At 50.1% G+C, this 25,227-nt stretch overlaps 1 protein-coding gene across 4 annotated transcripts in view; it reads left to right on the plus strand.

Annotated features, from left to right (window-relative positions):
* Positions 1–25,227, plus strand: part of CALN1 (calneuron 1) — a 649,447-nt gene that overhangs the window by 21,024 nt on the left and 603,196 nt on the right. For 2 of the 4 annotated variants that reach the window (XM_078354140.1, XM_035279438.3), the window contains exon 2: positions 17,374–17,617. The exons of 1 other annotated variant lie outside the window; for it this stretch is intronic. In XM_078354140.1, coding sequence (XP_078210266.1) covers positions 17,487–17,617 — 131 coding nt within the window. In that variant the 5' untranslated portion in view covers positions 17,374–17,486. The remainder of the gene's footprint in view (positions 1–17,373; positions 17,618–25,227) is intronic. One more of the 4 variants, XM_035279415.3, reaches the window with a different exon arrangement.

Genomic DNA, 25,227 nt, shown 5'->3' on the forward strand with positions numbered 1-25,227 from the left:
GTAACCCAGCACTTTGGGAGGCTGAGGTGGGAGGATTGCTTGAGGCCAGGAGTTTAAGACCCTGCCTCTACAATAACAACAGCAATATCGCCATTCGTGATGGCATGCGCCCGTAATCCCAGCTCCTCAGGAATGATGATTGTGCCACTGTACGCCAGCGGAGTGATAGAGAAAAACCCTGTTTCTAAAGAGAAAAACAGAAGGACATTGGAATCAGCGTCCCTGCCATCCTGAGGTGCCTACAGAGCATCTGCCTTGCAGAGTAAATGTCATCCTCCAACTCTGTAGAGTGGAGCAACAGGAAATCCTCCTCACCTCACCTCCGTGCTGCTTGGGAGGCCTGGACAGCCCAGTAACCAGCTCCTTGCTGGTGAAGCAATTGGGAAATGGCCCCAGTTGAGCTAAGGAAAATTTGGTTTCTTCTTTTAACTCTCAAAGGGCAGGGTAGTGGCCGGGTGAGGTGGCTCACACCCGTCATCCCAGCACTTTGGAAGGCCAAGGTGGGAGAATGGCTTGAGGTCAGGAGTTTGAGACCAGCTTGGCAAGGCCCCATCTCTACAAATAATTTGTAAAAATTAGCCAGGCGTGGTGATGTGTGCCTATCATCCCAGCTGCTTGGGAGGCTGAAGTGGGAGGATTGCTTGAGCCCAGGGAGTTGAGGCCGCAGTGAGCCATGATCACACCACTGCACTCCAGCCTGGGCGACCGAGTGAGACCTCATCTCTTTAAAAATAAAGATTGCTCTGATTCTGCAGAGAATAGGCAGGAAGGCAAATGGGAAGCTCATGTGGGAGGGGGAAGACAGGGGCTTGGGTAAGGACGCCACCACACAGACAGGCCCACCATGGGCAGTGAGCACCCCCACACGCTGTTGAGTCTGTATGAGCAGCAAACACGGGTGGTCAGTGCAGGCCATCGCTGCTCACTGTCACCAGCACCAAAAACTCAAGTGAGGCTGCTAGAAGCAATTCCTAAGAGACCACTCCTCAGGGGACGAATACAGCCTAGTGCTTACAGCAGGACAGCCCCGCCCGGCCCTGTCTATGCATCTTACGGTGCTCGGCCTGGGAAGTTTAGGCTCACAGGTTTTCAGCCACGGTAGATGTATTAGCTCGTTTTCACACTGGTTTAAAGATAAGACCCGAGGCTCTGTAATTTATAAAGGAAAGAGGTTTAATGGACTCACAGTTCCACATAGCCCAGGAGGCCTCAGGAAACTTACAATCACGACAGAAGGGGAAGCAAACATGTCCTCTTCACATGGCAGCAGGAAGAAGAGTGAGCAAAGCAGGAGCTTCCAGACACTTCTAAAACCATCAGATCTTGTGAGAACTCACGATCAGAGAAACCGCCCCCGTGATCCAGTCACCTCCTTCCAGGTGTCTCCCTCCGCACCTGGGGATCACAATTCAAGATGAGATTTGAGTGGAGAGAAAGAGCCACACCGTATCAGTACAGCACCTGCTGGCACTAGGTGGGCGAGCTGCCTCGGGCTGGTCCTGGCCCCTCACCTTCTTCTGGTCCTTCAGCTAAGTGAGGCTTATGCGCACAGTCCCTGGAGTAAGTGGACAATGCATTCTTCGCTTTCCAGAAGACAATGGCAGAAATCCCTCCTGGTTTCTGCGGCCTAAGCCTGGGTGCCAGCATACCTCATCAGAGACGCCCCAGTCAGAGGCAGCAGCTCACCTTCACCCTGAGGCGTTCCGCATCCTCTTAGCTCTGCGTCCTTCTGTCTTTGGCTTCCTCCGAGGGCACCCTGGGATGAGGAGGAGTTTGGTTGTGATTCTTGGAATCTCTTTCCCGAAGCCAACAGGTAGCCATCTCCCTAAGGGACGGAGCGGCAGCTCAGATGTGGGACTCTGTGTGCAGAGGGGTCTGGATTCAAATCTGCAATCTTAAGAATCTGCAAATTCAAATTCTGCAAGCTTTATCACCCCCTTATCGTCATGTTCCAGCAGGGATGCCAACACCTCCCACTTCACAGGGTGGCTGTGAGACGCAGATGAGATGCTACTGAGAGGACGGCCTGCTGCCTGCTCAACAGAACGCAATAAGGAGCTGTCAATCATGTTAGCTGCAACAGTAACGGTGAGGGATACTACTTTCCATAATTAAGAATGGCCAGCCCGTCAGGGGAACATACTCGCACAGTGGTGGACGGGCTGGAGCTGTGCTGGAACTCATGACTACAACAGTAACGGTGACGGATACTACTTTCCATAATTAAGAATGGCCAGCCCGTCAGGGGAACATACTCGCACAGTGGTGGACGGGCTGGAGCTGTGCTGGAACTCATGACTACAACAGTAACCGTGACGGATACTACTTTCCATAATTAAGAATGGCCAACCCGTCGGGGGAACATACTCGCACAGTGGTGGACGGACTGGAGCTGTGCTGGAACTCATGACTAATGAGGCGTGGCACCGATGGGGAGCCTGGCCTCAGCCATGGGCATGTGGGGCTGGAGGATCCCTGATAGTAACTGAGCAGGATGCCGGGCCTCGTGGTTCAGGCCTGTAATCCCAGCACTTTGGGAGGCTGAGGCCGGTGGATCACTTGAGGTCAGGAGTTCAAGACCAGCCTGGCCAACATAGTGAAGCACTGTCTCTACCAAAAGTACAAAACTTAGCTGAGTGTGGTGGCACGTGCCTGTAATCCTAGGTACTTGAGAGGCTGAGGCAGGAGACTCACTTGAACCAGGGAGGGGGAGGTTGCAGTGAGCTGAGATGGTACCACTGCACTCCAGCCCAGGCAACAGAGTGAGACTCTGTCTCAACAACAAGAACAAAAACAAAACAAACAAACAACAAAAATCCCTCCCCCTCTCTGAGGTCCTTAGGTGGATTCAGCAACATGGATACCCGGGGGAAATCGTGCCATCCTAGAGCTTTTGGATTGATGTGTCAGGCGCAGGAGGGAAACTCAGAGGTGGGCCCCGCCTTAAACCCACCTGAGTCCTGTGAATCTTGCCATTCATCTAAAATGGGCCTCAACCCATCAAGGTAGAAAATGAAAAAGGAAGCTACTCAGGAGGTTGGGGCAAGAGGATCTCTTGAGGCTAGGGGTTTAAGACCAGCCTCGCCAGCAACCCTGACCCAGGGGTGGTGTCTGGGTCTCTTAGGGGTGGGGTTATCTGGAAAGCCAGCCTTGGATGGTCTGGAGGCCTATCTGGAGGAGAGACAGCTTGAAGGACAGCTGTGAAGGAGGAAAACCTCCTGCCCTGCCTCTGTGCTGGTCCCTGCCCTGGGGCTAGGCTTCCTGTGCTACTCAGAAAGGCAAAATTAAAAAGGAAAGAAGGGAAATAAAAGAAGCACATTTGTCCAGTGATACAGGAATTGTAGAAAGTAGGAAAATTCAAACTTGAAAATGAAAGAAAAATTAGAAGAAATAAAGACTAAAGGAAAATACAATATGAGAACAAATTCTGAATAATTCCATCCAGTAAAGATGAAGATTGGGTGAAATTGATAAGATGAAATAAGATAAAATGAAATCTTTTTTCTTTCTTTTTTGAGATGGCGTCTCTGCTGCCCAGGCTGGAGTGCAGTGGTGCAATCTCGGCTCACTGCAACCTCTGCCTCCAAGGTTCAAGCGATTCTCATGCCTTAGCCGCTGAGTAGTTGGGACCATGCCTGGCTAATTTTTGTATTTTTGTTAGAGATAGAGTTTTGCCATGTTGACCAGGCTGGTCTCGAACTCCTGACCTCAAGTGATCCGCCCACCTCGGCCTCCCAAAGTGCTGGGATTACAGGCATAAACTGCTGCCCCCCACCCGCCCCACCCCACCCCCACCTCCCCCCCAATGAAATCTTATAATCTGAAATAAGATGAATCTGATAAGATAAAGACAAAATGAAGACGAAGATAAGATGTTAAAAGCAGAAAGTTTGACCAAGAGAGAAAGGATTAGGAAAAGGTGAGGATTTACATGAAGGATGAAGAATAAGAATGAAACAGGTCAATGATCATTTACATAAACGGAATTTCACTGGGAGGGAATATTTTAACGAGTCAGCTGGAAGCACTTGTAGAGGAGGAGGGAAGTGGCTTTGTAACCAGTTCTTAGAGTGTCCTAAACTAAGCCGTCCCTCTGCAGAGGATGGTGTCACTCAGCAGGAAGAATTAAAGGATGCTGGGGACCCTGCAGCTTTATCAGCTGCTGCTGCTACCTTGAAAAGCTTTTATCAAAATAAACAGCCAGGAGGCTTGTGGCTACTCAGGAATCTCAGCATTGAGAATCATTGGGGAAATGCAAATCAAAAGCACACACGACACCACCTTACCCCTACGAGAATGCTCGTTACAACGTCCAAAACCAGTAGATGTTGTGGTTGATGTGGTGGAAAGGAAGCACATCTGCACTGCTGGTGGGAACGTGAACTGGTACAGCCACTGTGGCAACCAGTGTGGAGCTTCCTGAAGGAACGAAAAGGAGGTCTACGGTTTGATCCAGCAATCCCACTCCTGGGCATTTACCCAAAAGGAAAGACGCCATTACATGACAAAGACACTTGCAGATGTATGTTTACAGCAGCACGATTTACAACTGCAAGATGTGGAACCAACCTACGTGCCTGTGCGTTATCAAGTGGATAAAGAAAATGTGGTATATGTACACCGTGGAATACTACTCAGCCACAAAAAGGGATGAAATCATGTCTTTTGCAGCAAGTAAGCTGGAACTGGAGGCCATTATTTTAGGGGAAGTAACTCAGGAACAGAAAACCAATCCCCTATGTTCTCAGTCATAAGTGGGATAAAATGAAATCTATGATCTGAAATAAGAAGAATGTTATAAAATAAAGATGAAATTGCACCGTGAGCGTTCATGTAAAAGATAAAGCCAAGAAGATGGATGTTAAAAGCAGAAAGGTTGATGAAGAGAGAAAAACACACTTCGGAAAAGGTGAGGATTTACATGAAGGACGAAGAATAAAGATGATTCTTTTGGTTTTCCACCCCTGAGTTTCTTCACTCACAGCTGAGCTGTGAGGGCGGAAAAACATACAGAGTGATCTAATGGACTGTGGGGCCCTGGGGCGGGGAGAGGCTGGCGGCACGGTGAGGGGTAAAAGACAACATCTCGGGTACGGTGTGTGACAGGTGCACTAACTCTCAAAAATCACCACCAATGAGCTCATCCAGATAACCAAAAGCCACCTGTACCCTCAAATCTATTGAGATTAAATAATATTTAACAGTGGGAACCTGTCAGGGCCCTTGCTGGTCAGCCACTGCGTTGCTCTGTTTTCTTTTTATGAGCAGAGCATGGGCGCGTGGCAGGCCAATAATGCAATCATTTGGGGCGAAAATGAGGCCAGCTGTTTCCACTGAGGGCCGAGCTTCCAGGCTTGAGGGCGGGGTTAGCCAGGAGCCCAGCTGTTCTGTATCAGGATGACTCTAAGGCCAGCTGGGGAAAGGTTTCTGGGACACCTGTATTCATGCAGTCAGAGCCAAGGAGGGCAAACCAGTGCCTCTGAAATCCAGCCTTAGAGGAGTACCTGAGCCAGTCCAGACATGAATCCTGAGGAAAATATGGTGGCCGAACGCCCTGTCCCAGACCTACTCTTCAGGTCTTCCTTCTTTGGTGACCCATGGAATCCTGGGTCAGGACATTTGGAGGGTGCAGTGAGGCAGTCACATGGGCAGAGCCCCTTCCCAAACCCAACGGAGACACCTGCAGCTGTATGTTCATCGCAGCATTATTCCTAAGAGCAAAGACGACAAACCAACATAGGAGCCCATCAGTGGAAAATGTGGTCCATGTACATCCTGGAATACTACACAGCCATGAAAAAGAATGAGATCGTGTGCTTTGCAACAACATAGGTGTGGCTGGAGACCATTATCCTAAGCGGATTAATGCAGGAACAGAAAACCAAACACTGCTTGTTCTCACTTATAAGTGGGAGAGAAACGTTGGGTACACGTGGACATAAAGATGGGCAAACAGACACCGGGGGCTACTAGAGAGGGAAGTGGGGGGCAGAGGTTGGAACACTACCTGCTGGTTATGCACTACCTATGCTCGCTACCTGGGTGACAGGAATACCCTTACCCCAAACTTCAGCCTCACACAATACATCCATTTGACCAGCCTGCACATGTATCTTCTGAATCTAAATTAGAGTTGAAATGTTAAAAGCAAAAATAGGAACAGGGCAAAACAGCCCATCAGAGAGAGGAGCTCCAGGTGAAACTTAGAGACCCAGTGATTCCCTGCGTGGGGCTGAAAACACAAGACCCCTGTGATCGCCCAGGGCAGCACGGATTACCTCGAACCCACTAAGGAGGCTCCTACAACCACGGCTAATGAACGTGAAGAGCTAATGGACTCCTCTTGTTTCTCAAAGTCTCTGCCAACTCTGCCATCAAGAAGTGTAAGCATTTAGAAAATAATTATACATCTGGACAAATCAGTTTCCGTCTACTGCATTGAACATAATCATATTAAAATATAATGAATACATTCACACACACAGCGCGTGATTAAATAGCCACTTAGGAACCAGCGCTGGTAACCAAGAGCCACGTGGCGAGAGCCCTCGGCGGCCGGGAAAGCAGTGGAGCCGCCGCAGACCTGCATGTGATTTCCTTCTCACCTTTGGTTCTGGTCCTAATTCACGCCCTCCCACCCTGGCTCAGGTGAATCCACACAAACTCGTGGTTTCTGCATCCTGATTTTGTGACATGATGCTTAATTTTTGTGACATGAGATGGAAAGGCAGAGTGGGGGAGGCAGGATGTTTTTGGGGGGCCGGCAGCCCGAGACCGCAACCTTCTGAGTAGTCAGGCTGTGCCAATCCCATTGCATGCGGCAGCTCAGTCCTGTCCTCCAGGTGAGGACCCCAGACAGCAGTGATGCTTCTCAGACGCCCGTTGTCTGGTTAATCTCGGCCTCCCCATCACAGCTGGGACCTCCCTCCAACTGTGCTCAATGAGCCTATCAAGAAGGCCTCTGGCCTGCAAGAGAAGCCGCGTGACCCCTGGAAGCTGCTCAGCCTCTCCGTCTCACTCTGCCTAGTGACGAGCCAGCGGTTGATTTGGTTAGTGTCTTCTGTAGGTCACTTGTTGTGTTAGTGGATGCTTTTAAGCCCTGGGTAAGGACGCTGCACTGTAGTGGGTACTGAGAATGAAGGATTCGGACCCCAGGGCTCAAAGAGATCCAGGGGCCTGTGGCTGAGTCGTGGCCCTCCTGAGCCTCCTGCCAAGCTTTGGGGTGCTGGGTCTTCCCACAGTCTGTCTCCGGCGAGTGGCTCCGCCTCATAGCTCACTGCTCCTGCCTGGCGAGGGCGAGGGTAAATATGACATTGGTGGGTAATTAAGGTATTAGCTGCCAAAGCGTGATTACTCTCAGGGGCATTTTAATTTTAACGGGGGACTCAAAACCAGAAAGCCTTGGAGACAGCAGACATCGTGGAAACAGAAGGAAGAGGGAGTATATGTGCGGGTGTGTATGTGAGAGTGGTGTCTGCGTGTGGGTGTGTGTTTATGTATGTAAGAGTGTATGTGTGTATACATATGTGTGTGATGTATGTGGATGCGTGTGCGTATTTGTGTGTGTAAGTGCCATGCATGTCAATGTGCATAAGTAGGAGTGTTTGCAAGTGCTGTATGTATGTATAGGGTGTGTTTGTATATGTGTGCATGTGTGTATGAGTATTGTGCATGTGTGTGCATAAGTGAGTGTACACATGTATGTATAGTGTGCGTGTATATGTGCATGAGTGTGTGCATGTGTATATGTGCTATTTGTGTGCATAACTGAGTGTATGTGTATATGTGTAGTGTTTATGTGTATGTGCTGTGTGAGTGTGCATCAGTGTATATGAGTGTGTGTGCATGTGTTACTGTGTATATGTGCCTAAGTGGGAGTGTGTGTGGTGTGCATATGAGTGCATGCATGTATGAGCATGTGAGTGTGCATTTGTGAGTGAGTGTGTGTGCGTTTATGTGTGTGGTCTGAGCATGCGTGTGTGTCCATGTGTGATATGTGAGTCTGCATTTATATAGATGTGTAAGACTGTGCATGTGCAGTATGCATGTATGAGTGTGTATGTGGGTGTGTACGGATGAGTGTGAATGTATGTTTGGATGTAAGTGTATGTATGAATGTATGTGTGTGTACGTGTGTGTGCATGAGTGTGAGTGAGCATGTAGTGGGTGTGAATGTGTGTGTGTGGTGTGTGAGTGCATGTGTGTATGAGTGGACATGCACAAGTGTCAGTGTGTGTGTATGTGTAAGTGTGCATACGTGTAAGAGTCTGTGTGTGTGTGTGTGTGTGTGTGTCTTTAACAGAACTTGCCTCTGTGATCTCTGCCAAGATGCCCATCAGTGCAAATCCCTGGGGTGAGCCCAGGTCCGAAGGTGGCCACCAGCCACTGGTCTACTCCAGGTGGGCTTAGAGTGAGCCGGCACAGCCGTCAGAGAACCTTCTCAGAGCTGGACCAGCTGCTCCGGGAGGCAGATGGGTGACCCCAAATACTGCCCTACCAGGGGCTGTGGCCTCCATGGTCTGGGCGCTTCCTTTTGGAGGTGGGAGATGGCTTCTCCAGAGACAGCTGGGCCACCAGTACTTCTCTGTCCTGTGGTTTGACTGCTTCTAGAAACTTCCTGGGCTGGAGACAAGGGACTTTGACAAGGGCTTGATTTGGAATGTGGGGCATTTTTATTGTTCCAGTTTGTTTTTCCCAAAGCAGGTTCCGTGGGGGCAGGCTGAGCAGACAAGGGCTGGGGCAGCTCCTCCGGCAGCTGCCCCTGGGCGGGCATAGAAGCTAAAGGGCACAGTGGGCTTAGCTGCGTGCGGGTGACAGCTGGGCCCCTGCTGGGCCAGGTTGGGGTCCATGCGGTCGTCAGCACTCTGAGTCCTCCACTTGGGAGCCATCTGAGTACTTTCATAGTTCTGAAGACAAGCTCCCACGTGGCCTCAGATGGTAGACTGGGTGCCCTGTGGACAGTGCCTCGCCCCAGTGAAGAGAACATGGGCAGGGAGCAGGGGGCCAGGACCCCCACCTGGTTCAGGACAGAATTCTGTGCAGTTAAATGCAAAGATACTCTCTTGGCCACCAAAGTTCCTGACATGCTTGAGAAGCCATAGAGTACTGCATTTTCCAGCTGTGTTCAGGTCACGGCACAGTGGAAGTGATAACGTCTCTGAAACGCTCCAGGTAGTGAGAGAGGCGGCTGGTGACCAGAGGGACCCCGCCAAGATGGCCTGGTGGTCCCTGAGGTCTGGGAGGGCTGAGGAGGGCTGAGGAGGGCTGGGTCACTAGCTCGGCTCTGGGAGGGCTGGGGAGGGCTGGGTCACTAGCTCTGCTCTCCTGTGGCCTATTTGCAGAAACTTAGCAGACCACTGTGGGAAACTCAACATAGATTTCTTTTTTTTTTTGAGATGGAGTTTCGCTCTTGTTACCCAGGCTGGGGTGCAATGGTGCGATCTCGGCTCACCGCAACCTCCGCCTCCTGGGTTCAGGCAATTCTCCTGCCTCAGCCTCCTGAGTAGCTGGGATTACAGGCACGTGCCACCATGCCCAGCTAATTTTTTGTATTTTTAGTAGAGACGGGGTTTTACCATGTTGACCAGGATGGTCTCGATCTCTTGACCTCATGATCCACCCGCCTCGGCCTCCCAAAGTGCTGGGATTACAGGCTTGAGCCACTGCGCCCGGCCTCTTTTTTTTTTGAGATGGAGTCTCTTGTTGCCCAGGCTGGAGTGCAATGGTGTGATCTCCACTCACTGCAACCTCCACCTCCTGAGTTCAAGTGATTCTCCTGCTTCAGCCTCCCTAGTAGCTGGGATTACAGGCGTCCTCCAGCACACCTGGGTAATTTTTGTGTTTTAAGTAGAGACGGGGTTTCTCCACGTTGGTCAGGCTGGTCTTGAACCTCCTGACCTCAGGTGATCCACCTGCCTCAGCCTCCCAGAGTGCTGGGATTACAGGCCTGAGCCGCCATACCCAGCCCATAGTTTCTCCCAAATTGGGTTACTATTATTAGTAACAACTTCCTTGCCACTTACCTTGCAGTGGATACTGACCCATCACAGCACAGAAAACTATTGTGAGAACAATTGCTGTAACAACGTCTCACAATCATTACCTGGGCCTCTTATTTCATCGGGTGTGGCAAAATGGCCACGTTCTAATCTACGATCTTTTCTTCAGTGGTTTGCGATTCCTCTCTAAGATGTGCTTTGTCAACTGTTTGGTTACCCTGTAACATAATCTGTATGGAGAAGGGAGGGCAATTGTTTGGTTCTTTTCTTACTTTTTACTTTTAAAAGACTGATTACTTGAGGGCTTAGCAGTTGCGTTCATGTTGATCTTCAGGATGAGTTGCACCGTATTTGGCCATTGGATGTGTCTTCAAGTTGGTTTCTCTCTCATTTGGCATCACTGAGAGCTTACCCGCTTTTAGGCCTGACAGGAAGTCCCAGCTGACTTTCCCTGTTTCCTCCTCAGCTGAAAATGGTGTTTAGAGACCACAGTTTGGGTGCTCACTGCCTGAGCTTTATACCTTGCCATCTTTTCAGTGACAAAACTGACATGTCCATATTTTTTTAAAGTCAAAAGTAAATTATGAGTAGTTCACACTGATATTCAATCTAGATTTCAGAGTTTTTACCTAACCTTAAAATTGTTATATTTACCGCTCCTTTCTGGAACATGGAAAATCTTGGCTCCTAATGCTGTTACATGACTCTCTCATGTATGATTTCTTTGTAGTTCTTTTTGTCCTGAGACTATGTCTCACTTGGAAAGCCCAGTCATAATATTTTTTTTTAAAGTAACTCGGGGAAAAAAAAATGATTTTCTCCTTAGTTAAGCCATTAACTTGAAATACGGTTGTGTTTTTATGTTTCAGTTTGTTTTCTATTTTGAGGAATTGCTTTGCTTTTTCCCTTTGATAATAGTTTTTTTCAAATCTGTAAACCTTTTGATTTATTTATGTTTGCTGTTATAAATAGTGCTGCACATACATTACCTTCCAACTCAATGTCGTTTCTGCACATCATTCTATTCAGCTCTGTGTGTTGAGCTTATATTCCAATGCTTCACTAAATTCACCTATTATTTCTAATAGTTTGTTCATGGATTCTTTTGGATTTTCCAGACATATAACCATATTGCCTTCAAATAGCTTTATTTTATTTCTTCTTTTCCCATCTTATGCCTCGAATTGCTTGTCTAATCATGTTGGTTAATGCCCACAATGCAGAGTTAGTAGTAGCAGAGACACGGAACCTCCTTGTATTTTTTCTGATTTTAGCAATAAAGTCTCTGGTGCTTCCTGGAAACTAAGAAGTAGGCTGATGGCTTGTGAGCTGACACAGGGGTGTGTGTTCGTGTTCAGGAAATGTATACTGTTTTCTATCTTATTACGATTTTCAATGTTAATTGTGGTGAGCCATTCATAGGTCTCGACTTTCGTTCTGAAGAGCTAGGGTTTGGGATGTTTTGCCGATGTGATCCTAAGCCGGGACGTGAAGGGACATTAGGGCTCCTGAGAAGTCTCACTTCAAGAAGAATTGTACGGATGTGCTTTTGAGGAGCTAATTTCAGTTTTCAGATGTGGGCTTGGAATGTAGGCTTTGCCTGTATATATACTTTATTTTCGTGATGATATCTAATTGGTTTTAGACAGAGATGGGGCAAAACAGGTTTCATTTTTGCATCACATAGAAGGATTTCGCTTTTGCATCTTTCAGGGAATTCCATGGACATTTTCTACCCCCTAGACTGGCAGCGGTGCAACCTCGGCTCACTGCAAGCTCCACCCACCTGGTTCAAGCAATTCCGCTGCCTCATCCTCCCGAGCAGCTGGGACCACAGGCGCGCCACCACGCCCAGCTAATTTTTGTCTTTCTAGTAGAGGCGGGGTTTCACCATGTTGGCCAGGATGGTCTCAACCTCTTGATCTCGTGATCTGCTCACCTTGGCCTCCCCAAGTGCTGGGATTACAGGCGTTGAGCCACCACGCCCAGCCAGTTTTAGATTTTTTGGTGTGCTTTTGAAGACATACTTTTTAGCATTAAGATATTTAAAACAATGGTCAACAGTCACCTCTGCAGAGTTAGTAAACACAAGTGCAATGATGAGACCTCATTGCTCATAAGCAGTTGCGTGGATGTGACAACCTCTCTTACACACTAAAGAGCTCCGGGCTCCCATGTTCCAGCAGGTGCAGTGCTCAGCTGTGGGGCACGCTGGAGCTCACACTCTGCCCCCACCTCTTTTTTGTCAGAAACTTGTACCCCATTACACACCATATGGCATGACCCATACCATGTAACATTTTGTCCAAAAGACATCTTCAGACAACAATCATATTCAGTTACAACAAAACTAAATTTTACTTGTGGGTTGAATGTGGTGCATTGTTGCAGAGTTTCAGCAGAAAGGACCACATGCAAACCCATTATCAAGCATCACAGGGGAAGAAAATTAGGGTTATAACATGGCCCTCAACAATCGTAACATCTAGCAGAGACCACGAGATGCAAAAGACTCTAACCTGATGCCCAACATGGTTAACACGGAGGGAGCGTTCCTTGGTGACTCCGAACTGAGTCTTCGGATAACAGTCTGGGAACCACTGTTCCCTGGGACTCCCAGAGGCTAAATAAAACCATTTAACCCTCGTGAACTATTTACGCCCATGGACAATGCAGGCTCATTCCCTCCATTCATACACATTAGCTTTTCAGCTCAATCCTGCTCCCGGTGTCGGGAATTTTAGACACTTCAAAAGGGATGAAATCCATGAAAGACTGGCCAGCCGAGTCTCCTTGTAACCCATGCGCCAGATTGCTTGCTGAAAGCCACAGAGGCCGAAATGAGGGGCCGGTCCGCTCAGGCTGTATCCATATTCCTCCCTTCCTCGGCTGGGGCCCACGTGCAGACCGTGCAGGTTTGTTGCATAGGTATACACGTGCCCTGGTGGTTTGCTGCATCCATTGCCCTGTCATCTACCTTTGGTATTTAACCTAATACTATTCTTCCCCGATCCCCCCACCCACTGCTACTCCTCCCCCGGCCCCCCGACCCCAGGCCCTGGTGTGTGATGTTCCCCTCCCTGTGTCTGTGTGTTCTCATTCTTCAGCACCCACTTATGAGTGAGAACGTGTGCACCACACACTTAGCCAGATCTCATGAGAACTCTATCACAAGAACAGCACGAAAGTGGGAAAAATCTGCCCTGTGATCCAATCACTCGTACCAGGCCCCACCTCCAACACTGAGGGTTATAATTTCACGTGAGATTTGGGTGGGGACACAAATCCAAAGCACACCAGGTAGCTGGTGTATGTAGCACCTGCTCTGTGCCTAACACGTCACAATAGCTCTAAAAGGTAGGTGCTGTTTTTATCAGGTCCATTTTGCAGATCAGGAAACTGAAGCCCAGAGAGGTTAAGTAACTGGCCCAAGGTCACACAGCCCCTAAGTGACAGAGCCAGGATTTGAACTGCATGGTCTAATTTGATTAGTGATGTTCTTCACCACATCACTGCGCCATTCTCTGAATATTATGGGTTGGTAAAAGGGATGCAGGTGATGGAGAACTCAAAGGGTAGACCCAAGGCTGAATCACTTTTTGGGTGGATAAGAGCGCCTCCTACTGGTCTGAGCCCCAAAAGAGTGACTGGTCTGTGTTCAGGGATATTTTCAGTGCAAAGGAAGTGGGTAGGTCACCTATTGGAATGAAAAGCTGACACGGGGCCGGGTGCAGTGGCTCATGCCTGTAATCCCAGCACTTTGGGAGGCTGAGGCGGGCGGATCACTTGAGGTCAGAAGTTTGAGACCAGCCTGGCCAACATAGTGAAAGCCGTTTCTACTAAAAATATAAAAATTAGCTAGGTGTGGTGGTGTGCCCCTGTAATCCGAGTTACTTGGAGGCTGAGGCAGGAGAATGGCTTGAACTTGGGAGGCGAAGGCTGGAGTGAGCAGGGATTGCACCGCTGCACTCCAGGCTGGGCAACAGAACAAGACTCTGTCTCACAAAAAAAAAAAAAAAAAAAAGGAAGAAAACAAAAGCTCACAAGGACCCTCATGTGGGTCTAGGGATTAGCCAAAGCTCTAACTTCAACACGGGGGCTGAAAAATGCAGCTCCTCCCAGCTGACCTTCCAGATGACGGTTACAAAGGCAATTAGCAAATGGACTTCGGGGACAAATTCTGGAACGTAGTCGCGCTGGAGAATCGCATCAGGAAATGAGGTAACCAGTTAATTTTGGGACAAGGAAACTCATCAGGAAATGCACCTTGGGTCCCAAGATGCATAAGGCCACGGGGACTCAGGAGGTGCCTGTGTTGGAGAAGCTTCCAGTTAAATGGGGGGAAGAGGCAGGTCTGTCTTCTATGTGGATACCAACTCGGGGTGCTTCATTGGTTGGTCGTGGGTGGTCAGTCTGGCTTGTGCAGGGCAGCTTGGCTTCCCCCGTTATCATGGCAGCAGGCAGCTGTGACTGGGAGAGGGGGATTCTGGAGAGATGGCTCTGGCTACAGGGGCCAGCTCCATTTTGGGTCCCCTGGTTCTGTGTTTCTCTGGCACATCCTTTGTGCTGCAGTGAGGGCACCAGAGGCCGGCTGAGCAGCAGGAGCGATTGTTCCTTACGGGGATCTGCCACCTTCAGAGCTGTGCGCCTGTTGAGCCGTGGGCAGGTTCCAAGTCATTAAGTGGATTGGGCTCAGAAGCCCGGTGACCATCAGCCTGGAACACCCTTGCAGAGAGCTCCCGGCGGTTCTCATCTGGGTGCCCTGCTCTGATGTCCACGGTGCCTGGAGGGACCCGGCAGGAGAGGGGACTCAACAGATACAGAACTTTCTGCACATGGGGGGCTAATTGCTGCTTTTTGAAACACGCATTTACCACCAATCACAACTTTCACGGTGCTGGGACTGCCATGGCAACTAAAAGCATATTTGAAAATAAAATGTCTTTTTTTTTTTTTTTTCATTTCTACTGTGATGACACGCTTGTTTCTCCTGTTTAACTTAACGAGCTAACTGGAGAGGTCTCCAGGAGTGTCAGCATGTGCGTGCGTGCGTGTGCGCGTGTGTGGGCGCGGCGTGTGTGGGGACGTGGGTGTTGTAGTGTGTGTGAATATATGAGTCATAGGCATGTGTAAGGCAGCGGCATACGGGTGCGTGCTGATGGGGACAGAGTGTGCAGCTGTGTGAAGTTGCGTGGGAGCCATGTGGGTGTGGGGGTGAGTGCTCCTGGGCATATGTCTCAGGAAACAGGCGCGTGAAGACAGGCCTGTTTCCCCTTTGCCTTCTGCCACAGTTGTAAGTTTCCTGAGGCCTCCCCAGCCATGCTAGGTGGGCCTAAGATCACCCCTAGGCTATGAGTGACACAGGCTGGTCTGTGAGCACACATCTGAAGACCAGTGCTGTTTGTGTGTGTGTGCATGTGTGGATGTGTGTGCGTGTGTGTGTGGATGTGTGGATGTGTGTGTGTGTGCATGTGTGGATGTGTGTGTGTGCATGTGTGGATGTGTGCATGCATGTATGTGTGCATGTGTGTGTGCATGCGTGTGTTTAGGCCAAGTGCTGTTGCGTGGATGCGTTGCACACGTGCTGTTTGGCGAGACATGGCTTTTTGCTTTGAGACACTCTCTCTAATGTGTCCTTCAGATCCAGCCCAATCACAGGACATAACACCCTTCCTGTCCCATTTCATCACTCCTGTGTGCTGGAGGGCTCAAATCCATCCCACAACCTTCAGAGAACCAGAGACCTCAGAGGTCAGGGGCACCCAGACATCTGGTCCAGCTCTGAGCTAAGGCCGCGGGGGTTTCTGGTCCAGGTGGAAATGACAAAGCATCCACTTGGTTTATGTGTCTGTCCTTTATTCATTCACCCCAGTGGCAGATGAGTTACACACGGGGCTTCGGGAGGAGCCTGTGTCACTGGAGCCGAGTGAGGCTAACTTTCAATGCTCACAGTGTGCACATTTACAATAATCTACAACAATAACGTCCACAGTCCACATCAGCTCTTCAAGCCTCCTTCATGCTTTCTACAGTTATTTTCTGAGCCTGATCTCCTAAGAGCTGGTGTTGACAGGAGACCATTTCCCTGGCATGGGCGTGCACCCCTCACCAGAATCGAGAGAGCAGAAAGAGGGAGGTGGGACTCTTCCCAGTATGCGACATTCAGGGGCACAGCAGTGGGAAATGGAGACTCACCTGCGTGTTGCCGTGAGAAGCCATTGCACATGGCAATGTGCAGACATCCTCATGGCACAGCTTTCTGAGACGGGGACCTGCTGCGTGGTGGCCGGGGCCTTGCTGCTTCGTCACCAGTGTCTTTGAGTTACACTCTGAACTTCACATCTCCGGAGAGGCTTTGTTTGTCTTCATTGCTGTTTGTTTTTAATTTCAATATGGAAGCAAACAGAGCTGACATTGATTCAATGTGTGTTCAATGTGCTTACTGAGCACCAGTTATTTTAAGGTTGTCCCTGCCTGGGCCTGAATGCCACACCGCAAAACTATTGCCACATCTGGACTACCAGTTCCCGTCTGAAACATTCCCTGCCTGGGGTTTTCTCCACACAATGCTGAGAGGAGGGGAGAAGACTGTGGACCAATGACAGTGGAAGTAGGCAGGGATGATGGGTGCCCTAACCCGACCGAGGGAGAAGGCAGGTCAAGGGCAGCTTTTCAGAGCAGGTGGCACCTGAGCTGAGTTGTAAGGGACAAGTAGGCGGTAACTGGATTTCAGAGAGAGAGATGGAAAGAGGATTTTGCCACTTGGTGACATGAGGGGGACCTAGAGACTCCGTATGCGTGGGCTGTAGGTCCACACTGGAGCTGGTGACGGGATGCCATCTTGGGGACTCTGCTTTAAGGAAGTTAGGGAGACATTATCCTGGGATTGTGACAGCATCGCCAAGCTTGGGAGGCGTGGCAAGGGTCCTTCGCCGTTAGGTGGTGATTTCCAGCTCAGCCCCCAACTTCATTTCTGTGGCTTTCCTGCTCTCAGCAGCAAGGAAACAAATTATGCTGGTGAGGTGCTTTGCTTCCTTGCAAGCTGCAATCGCGCTGGTGGCCGTAGCTCTCGCCACGCTGCTGGTACTCCAGCAATGCCCATGGGAGCGCCAGTGGCAAAGTGCCTGTAAATATGAAGGTTGGCTCCAAAAGCCCGTTATTGGCTGGTTATGCAATACCTCTGGCGACATCGAGGCCTGATTAATAACTGAACATCTGTCACAACTGTAATTACATTTCTTGTGCCAGGATTGTGTTTCTACCATTGTCCTGCGTAAACACAGAAGGGAGGGTGTGAATTATTTAGGCGGCCGGCTTTGAGAAAAATAATCGCCCAGCACTGTGCAGGCTGTAAGTTTCTGTCAACTCCTTGCAGAGTCTCAGCACCTTCGCTGACGTTCCTTTGATGTGCTCCTAAATCTCTCTGAGAACACCGCCCTGGACCCCCGATGCGGCTGCCAGAGCAACCCGGAGAGGGGAAGCCCGAGAATGAGAAAAAGGGGGACGGAGGAGTCCTCGGAGGGGGAGAGGAGCCGCCGAGGAGCCAGGCCCCCGACTTCCCCACCTGGCAAGTCTTCTTCCCCCAAACCCCAGCACCTAGATTGTTTGGCAGCCCTCAGGTAGGGGGTGGCGTGGGGTCGGGGAGCCTTTGCCGCTGTTGCGTGTCCAGGCTGGAGAGGAGGATCTATGAGGTGGACACCTGGGAGGGGCTGCCTCAGCTGGGTACAGAGATTCTATCCCCTTTCTTGAGCCTATTTGAGATGTGTGGAGGGGACAAAGGGATGGGTTTGCAAACTGACTCTTGGGGAGGGACATGCTTGTTTTCAGGCAAACAACGACAGATACAACTTACCGAGTGTGGACTATACAGTAGCACAAAAATGGGGGCTTTGCATGGACAATTTCAATCAACTCTCAAATAATTTTGCCACTTGGTGACATGAGGTGGACCTTCTCAAATAATTTCGTAAGGGTGTTATTAATCTCACCTCACACGTGGTGACATGAGGTTCAGAACCTTCTCAAATAATGTCGTAAAGGTGTTATTAATCTCACCTCACAAGTGACACAAACATTGGGCAACTTGCCTGTGATCACACAGGCAGAGGCAAACCTGGATTTCCTACCCAAGTCTCCCTGAATAAAAAAAAAAAAAAAAAAAAAAAAATATATATATATATATATATATATATATATATATATATAGTATGTTCCTAACCACTAGGCTACCCTGCCTTTCTCTGGTCGTTCATGCGATCGGCTCAGGGCGAGGAGATTTCTATGCTACCAAGCCCCAGGCCTCCCTGGGTTTTTGATCTTGCTCTTTTCCTTTTCCTTGGAGACCATCATGGCTTTACAGACTCAAGAGGAGTTTCAACTCTGGGTGTGGTTTGGGACAGAGGGCAGTTTTGATCTGTGTGATGCTGGCACGAAGGAAGTGGTCTATGGCGGGTCCTAGACGTGGGTATGTTCTGAAGCTGTCTCCCTAAGGCTGTTCAGAACCAGAGCTCTGCCCCCAGCTTCCAGTGGCAGCTGAAAGTGTATGTGGTGGGGGCAGGGATTTAGAGTTAGGCTTATGGGGAGGAAAAGGAAGCGGAGGTATTATTGGTGACTTCGGCTCCTGACGGTCAGCAGTTTCTCCCGTGAGCAGGGGGCTGCAAGACTGTTCAGAACCTTCTCCAGCACAACCTGACGTCTGGAAAGCTAAGGGCGGGAGCCAGTGAGACTCCTGGCCAAGGGAACGCTTACCTACCCAGGGAGCTGCTCTCCTCGCCTGTGAGGAAGGGTCTGGAACAGGACAACGTGAAGCTGGAAATGCTGTATGCTGAAGGGCAGGCTCAGAGCGAGGAAGGTCGGCTGGAGTCAGAGAACGTCTTGAGATGGTCTCCCCATTCCAACTCATCCCTTCCAGGAGAGGTCCCCCCGCAAGGCAGGCACGGTTGGACTTCCACCAGCCTGGGATGAATGAAAGGGTGCTTGTCGCTTCCTCTGGAAAAGGGGTGGGGCCTGTTGAGAAAAGGAGGTAAGGACTGAGGTAGAGAAACGTTCCTGTAGGTCCTGGGAGGGCTGCATGGGGCGACAGGCTCAGCTGGTGCGGGGGGGGGGGATGTGTACCTGCCTCTGTAGATCTGAGGAGATCACACACCAGGCAAACACATCTTCTGCTCAACACACTGTCACATTAAATATATTTCCCCATTTGTTCCTGCATTTTTGGGATTTGGCATTTTTTTTGGCCAGAGCTGCGAGCGGCATGAATCAGGCAGCTTAGTGTAACCTCTCTCTGGGGGACGGCGATGGCCCGGGAGTCAGTTTCTCCCAAGGCATTGGCTTCTCCTTTGGGGCAAAACGTGAACTCCCTTTAGACCCCGGGGCTAAGGATCTCTGCACCTCCTGACTTATTTCCATCACACACACACGGGTGTCTACGCCTCCTGGCTTATTTCCATCACACACACACACACACATGCACACACACACGGGTGTCTACACCTCCTGACTTATTTCCATCACACACACACGGGTGTCTACGCCTCCTGGCTTATTTCCATCACACACACACACACACACACACATGCACACATACACATGGGTGTCTACACCTCCTGACTTATTTCCATCACACACACACGGGTGTCTACGCCTCCTGGCTTATTTCCATCACACACACACACACACACACACACACGGGTGTCTACACCTCCTGACTTATTTCCATCACACACACACGGGTGTCTACGCCTCCTGGCTTATTTCCATCACACACACACACACACACACACACACACACACACGGGTGTCTATACCTCCTGACTTATTTCCATCACATACACACACACACACACACACACACACACACATACACGGGTGTCTACACCTCCTGACTTATTTCCATCACACACACACACACACACAGGTGTCTACACCTCCTGACTTATTTCCATCACACACACACACACACACACACAGGTGTCTACACCTCCTGACTTATTTCCATCACACACACACACACACACACAATGTCTACACCTCCTGACTTATTTCCATCACACACACACTCACACACACATAGGTGTCTACACCTCCTGACTTATTTCCATCACATACACACACACACACACACACACACACACGGGTGTCTACACCTCCTGGCTTATTTCCATCACACACACACACACACACACACACACGGGTGTCTACACCTGGCTTATTTCCATCACACACACACACACACACACACGGGTGTCTACACCTCCTGGCTTATTTCCATCACACACACACACACACACACACACACACACACACACGGGTGTCTACACCTGGCTTATTTCCATCACACACACACACACACACACACACGGGTGTCTACACCTGGCTTATTTCCATCACACACACACACACACACACGGGTGTCTACACCTCCTGGCTTATTTCCATCACACACACACACACACACACACACACACACAGGTGTCTACACCTCCTGGCTTATTTCCATCACACACACACACACACACACACACACACACAGGTGTCTACACCTCCTGACTTATTTCCATCACATACACACACACACACACACACACACACACGGGTGTCTATACCTCCTGACTTATTTCCATCACATACATACACACACACACACACACACACACACACACGGGTGTCTACACCTGGCTTATTTCCATCACACACACACACACACACACACACACACGGGTGTCTACACCTGGCTTATTTCCATCACACACACACACACACACACACACGGGTGTCTATACCTCCTGACTTATTTCCATCACACACACACACACGGGTGTCTACACCTGGCTTATTTCCATCACACACACACATGCGCGTGTGCACTCTCAGTGAACATGCTTCTGCTTATTCCTTCCTCGGGATGTGCCTACACATTCCTCAAAGGTTTCTTTGTGCAGTGGGCCAAGAGAAGGAGAGAGCTGAAAAGCAGGGGATTAGGTGGGGCCAAAGGAGGGAGCGAGCTGGAGCTGGAGCTGGAGGGCAGCGGGAACACGGCCGGTCGGAAGGTGTTCCCCCACTCGGTTCAGCAGTCACGTCGTCTCTGCCTCTGTCCTCACATTGCCTTGTATCCTTGGGTTCAGATGAAGCACAGTCTGGGTATGGTGAGACCCTTGAGAGAAAGGAGTAGAAGATGAGGTTCCCACCTACAGGTCACCTCCTCCAGATGCACTGAGAGAAGCACGCTGACACCTTAGCAAAAACAGGAGCACCAGGGGCCTCTCAAAGAGCCGCCAGTGCGTCCCAGGGTATGCACAGCGTGGGCGCGCAGGCGAAGCTGGAAAGCAGACAGGAGCCTCCGTGGCGCGGCTCGCCTTCTGTCTCCAGGTCACTTGCCTCTCCTGGAGCCATACTGGTTGCACAGGACAGAAGTCCGGGAGAGTTCTGAGAAGTAAAATGGGAAACATGTCAGGGAGACTCCCGTGGGAGTGGGCAGAGGTGCAGCTGGGCCACGACCGAGAGGGATGTGGAAAATCTGAGAAAGCGGTTTCTTCGGTTTCTCTGTCCATCTGAAAATGATCACTGTCAGAGAGACCCATTTGACAGCGGTCAGATGGAGGGGTCAGCGTGGTCTCAATTCCGGATCCCCTGGGAAGCAAGCTCATTGCTGTCCACTCCTGATCAATCAGTCGTGCCCAAGGGAGGAGGGTCGGGGGGTGGACAGAAGATGAGGAGGGAACGGCTGGGGAAGCGGGGTGCCTCCTCACCCCCTGTGTTAGCTCGTTTTGTGCTGCTATAAAGGAATACCTGAGGCTGGGTAATGATAAAGGAAAGGTTTATTTGGCACATGGTTCTGCGGACTGTATGAGAAGCATGGTCTGATCTGCTTCTGCTGAGGGCCTCGGGAAGGTCCCAGTCACAGCAGGAGGCAGAGGGGGAGCAGGCCTGTCACACGGAGAGAGAGGGAATGAGAGAGATGCCAGATCTTGCATGAACTAGCAGAGTGAGAACTCTCTCATTGTCGCAGGGAGTGTGCCAAGGCGTTCATGAGGCGTCCGTCCCCGTGAGCCAAACACCCGCCACTAGGCCCCATCTCCACCACTGGGGATCCCATCCCAACATGAGGTTCGGAGGAGATGGATGTCTAAACTGGATCACTCCAGTTCCTTGAGCTACTTTATGTTTTATTATGAGCTACTTTATGATTTATGTTTTATTCTTGGAGTTAGTTCAGTCCCCATGAAGTGCCGGGAAGGTATTTGCTGTGAAGGCTCAAAGTCGGAGCTTTTTAAGAAGGTGATCCGGCCGGGCGCGGTGGCTCACACCTGTAATCCCAGCACTTTGGGAGGCCGAGGCGGAGGGATCACGAGGTCAAGAGATCGAGACCATCCTGGTCAACATTGTGAAACCCATCTCTACTAAAAAAACACAAAAAGCATGGTGGCACGTGCCTGTAGTCCCAGCTACTCGGGAGGCTGAGGCAGGAGAATTGCTTGAATCCGGGAGGTGGAGGTTGCAGTGAACTGAGATCGCACCACTGCACTCCAGCCTGGTGCCTGGCGACAGAACAAGACTCTGTCTCCAAAAAAAAAAAAAAAAAAAAAAAAAAAAAGAAGGGGATCCCTACAAGACCCAGCTTGGTGAATTGTGACTGATGGAACAAGAGCAATAGGTTAGATGAAACCAGCTGGGAACACTGCAGTGCAGCATGGAGAGAGGGACCTTGTGCAGAGAGTGGGGACAGGAGAGGTCGGACAGCGCCCTCCCACAACCAGCCTCCCTCTCATGCTGCTGTCCTCCCGTTTGTCAGCCTATGTCATTGCAGGAGAACCTCCCAGATGGTCCACTCCTGTCTCTGCCAAGGTGGCAACATGCTTCTCTCAATACATCTGGAGGAGACGACCTGTAGATGGAGGCCTCCTTGTCTTCTACTCCTTTCTCTCAAGAGTGAAGTAAGGAAGCCCTGACCTTTTTTTTTTTTGAGACAGAGTCTCACTTTGTCACCCAGGCTGGAGTGCAGCGGTACGATCTTGGCTCACTGCAACCTCTGCATCCTGGGTTCAAGTAGTTCTCCTGCCTCAGCCTCCTGAGTAGCTGGGATTACAGTCACGCATCACCATGCCTGGCTAATTTTTGTATTTTTAGTAAAGAAAGGGTTTCACCATGTTGGCCAGGCTGGTCTCGAACTCCTGACCTCGTGATCCGCCCGCCTCGCCGCTGAAAGTGCTGGGATTACAGGTGTGAGCCACCGTGCCCGGCTGCCCTGACCTTTTTTCTGACCTGTCAAGGTGCTGACTCCTTGGCATGGGGGTCTGAGAGGGTACTGCAGCAGGAGGAAGCAGTGGGTCTCTCCATCAGTCCACTGTGTGGTCTTGAGCTTATCTTTGGCTTATAATGGAAGGGTCAGGCATAATCAATGGTGTTTAATTTTTTTGTTTTGTTTATAGAAACTTTTCTAAAATAGTCGTATGAGGAATGCTGATACTCAGACAGAAGACCCACTGCAGTTGCAGCAAGGTGTGTGTGTATGCATTTGGGAGAATGGGGTGCCCTCCAAGACCCCAAGTGAGCAGTGAGAGCTTTCACTTGTTCACGTTTTGTCCAGCCTATGAGATCTGCAGCTCTTTTGACCAGGTCTAGAGCTGACTCATCCATGATGCCACCTGGAAGAGAGTCTGCAGGGACCGTAGCAATGCCCGGGTAGCTTCAACAAATGACAGTGAGGTAAACAACCCTACCACCATGGTGCGGCTCCAGCCCCATCCAAAGGAAGCTTTTTCTCAAATGGGGAAAAATGGATGCACTATTGATATATGATCTAAAAATAAGCCATGTTCCAAACAAAGTGTTTGAGTATTTTGAAATGAAAACATGTAGACAAAGCGAGGACTTCGAATGCATGACTCATTAAACTGCTGATTCTGAAAGCCATGGCAATTCAAAGGGAGCTTTTCTCTCTCTCGTTCTCCCTCCCACCTCTGCTCCGAATAGCTTGTAAAAAGTCTACACATAAACAAGACCCGCAAACCTCCTTGTGACGGCAGGTCCTGCGCACTGAGAGGCTGAAGGAGCTCAGCCTTTTCTGCCCGGACACTGAGCTGTCCTTCTTTGCGAGGTGGCAGTCATCAGCTGGACTCTTCCTTGACTGCCATCTTTATTTGCCTCTCCTCTCTGTCCCTAACAGGTGTCTAAGGACTTGCATCATGGCCGTTCTCTGGCCGGTGGTCCTCCTTCCTCACAATGCTCAGCTTTTCTGGACGTCAGCAGTGCTGAACTCATCAGCCCTGAAAGGAGGCTTCCTCCAGAAGCTGTGTCTTAGGGGAGGGCGCACCTCACGTGGCACTCCAGCAGGATGCAGTGGGTCCCTTCATCAATTCACCGTGTGCTCTCGAGCTCATCTTTGGCTTATAATGGACGGGCTGGGCATGATCAGTGGTGTTTTATTTTTTTGTTTCGTTGTGCTCGTAAAATCTCTTCTAAAATACATCTTATACGGAATGCTAATACTTAGAAAGAGGACCTATTTTGGTTGGAGCGATGTGTGTGTGTGCATCTGAGAGAATGGGGTGCCCTCCAAGACCCCCAGGAGGAGCAGTGAGATCCTTCACTTGAAGAGCCTACTGGTCGACCTTCGTGTGCTTGTTCCTTACATTGTGTGAAAGTTTCGGCTCCACGGAGGAGCACATTCCCTGCCTAACTCTTCCTTGCGGCCATCACCTGCTTTTCTTCTGGTCACCCATACACTCCTGGAGTTCCCTAGCAGCTTGTTCATTCTTACATCTGCCACAAGTCCTGATTCTATCGGGGAGTGAGCGTGGGGGTGACCAGGCCACACTCTGACCTCTTGCTGCCTCAACTTCAGCTCCCGTGACCGTCTTTCCTCTTGACTTTCACTCCTGTGGCCTCAGCCTTGATCTCGTCATTCTCTCGAATGTGGACCCCCTGGGAGCTCACACTGCGGCACTCCTCCCTGCGGCATCCTCCTTGACAGCCGTTCCACTGCTCCATCTGCTTAGGGAAGCGAAGTGCTCCAGGAGGAAATCCTACATGGGCTGGGCGTGGTGGCTCATGCTTGTAATCCCAGCACCTTGGGTGGCTGAGGCAGGAGGATTGCTTGAGCCTAGGAGTTTGAGACCGCAGTGAATTATGATCATGCCACTGTGCTCCAGCCTGGGCAACACAGCAAGACCCTGTCTTAAAAAGAATAATCATAGTAATAAAAGATTCTACAAGGATATGGAGCACAGAT

Source organism: Callithrix jacchus, chromosome 2, assembly GCF_049354715.1.
Source record: "Callithrix jacchus isolate 240 chromosome 2, calJac240_pri, whole genome shotgun sequence".
Classification (NCBI taxonomy): Eukaryota; Metazoa; Chordata; class Mammalia; order Primates; family Cebidae; genus Callithrix; species Callithrix jacchus.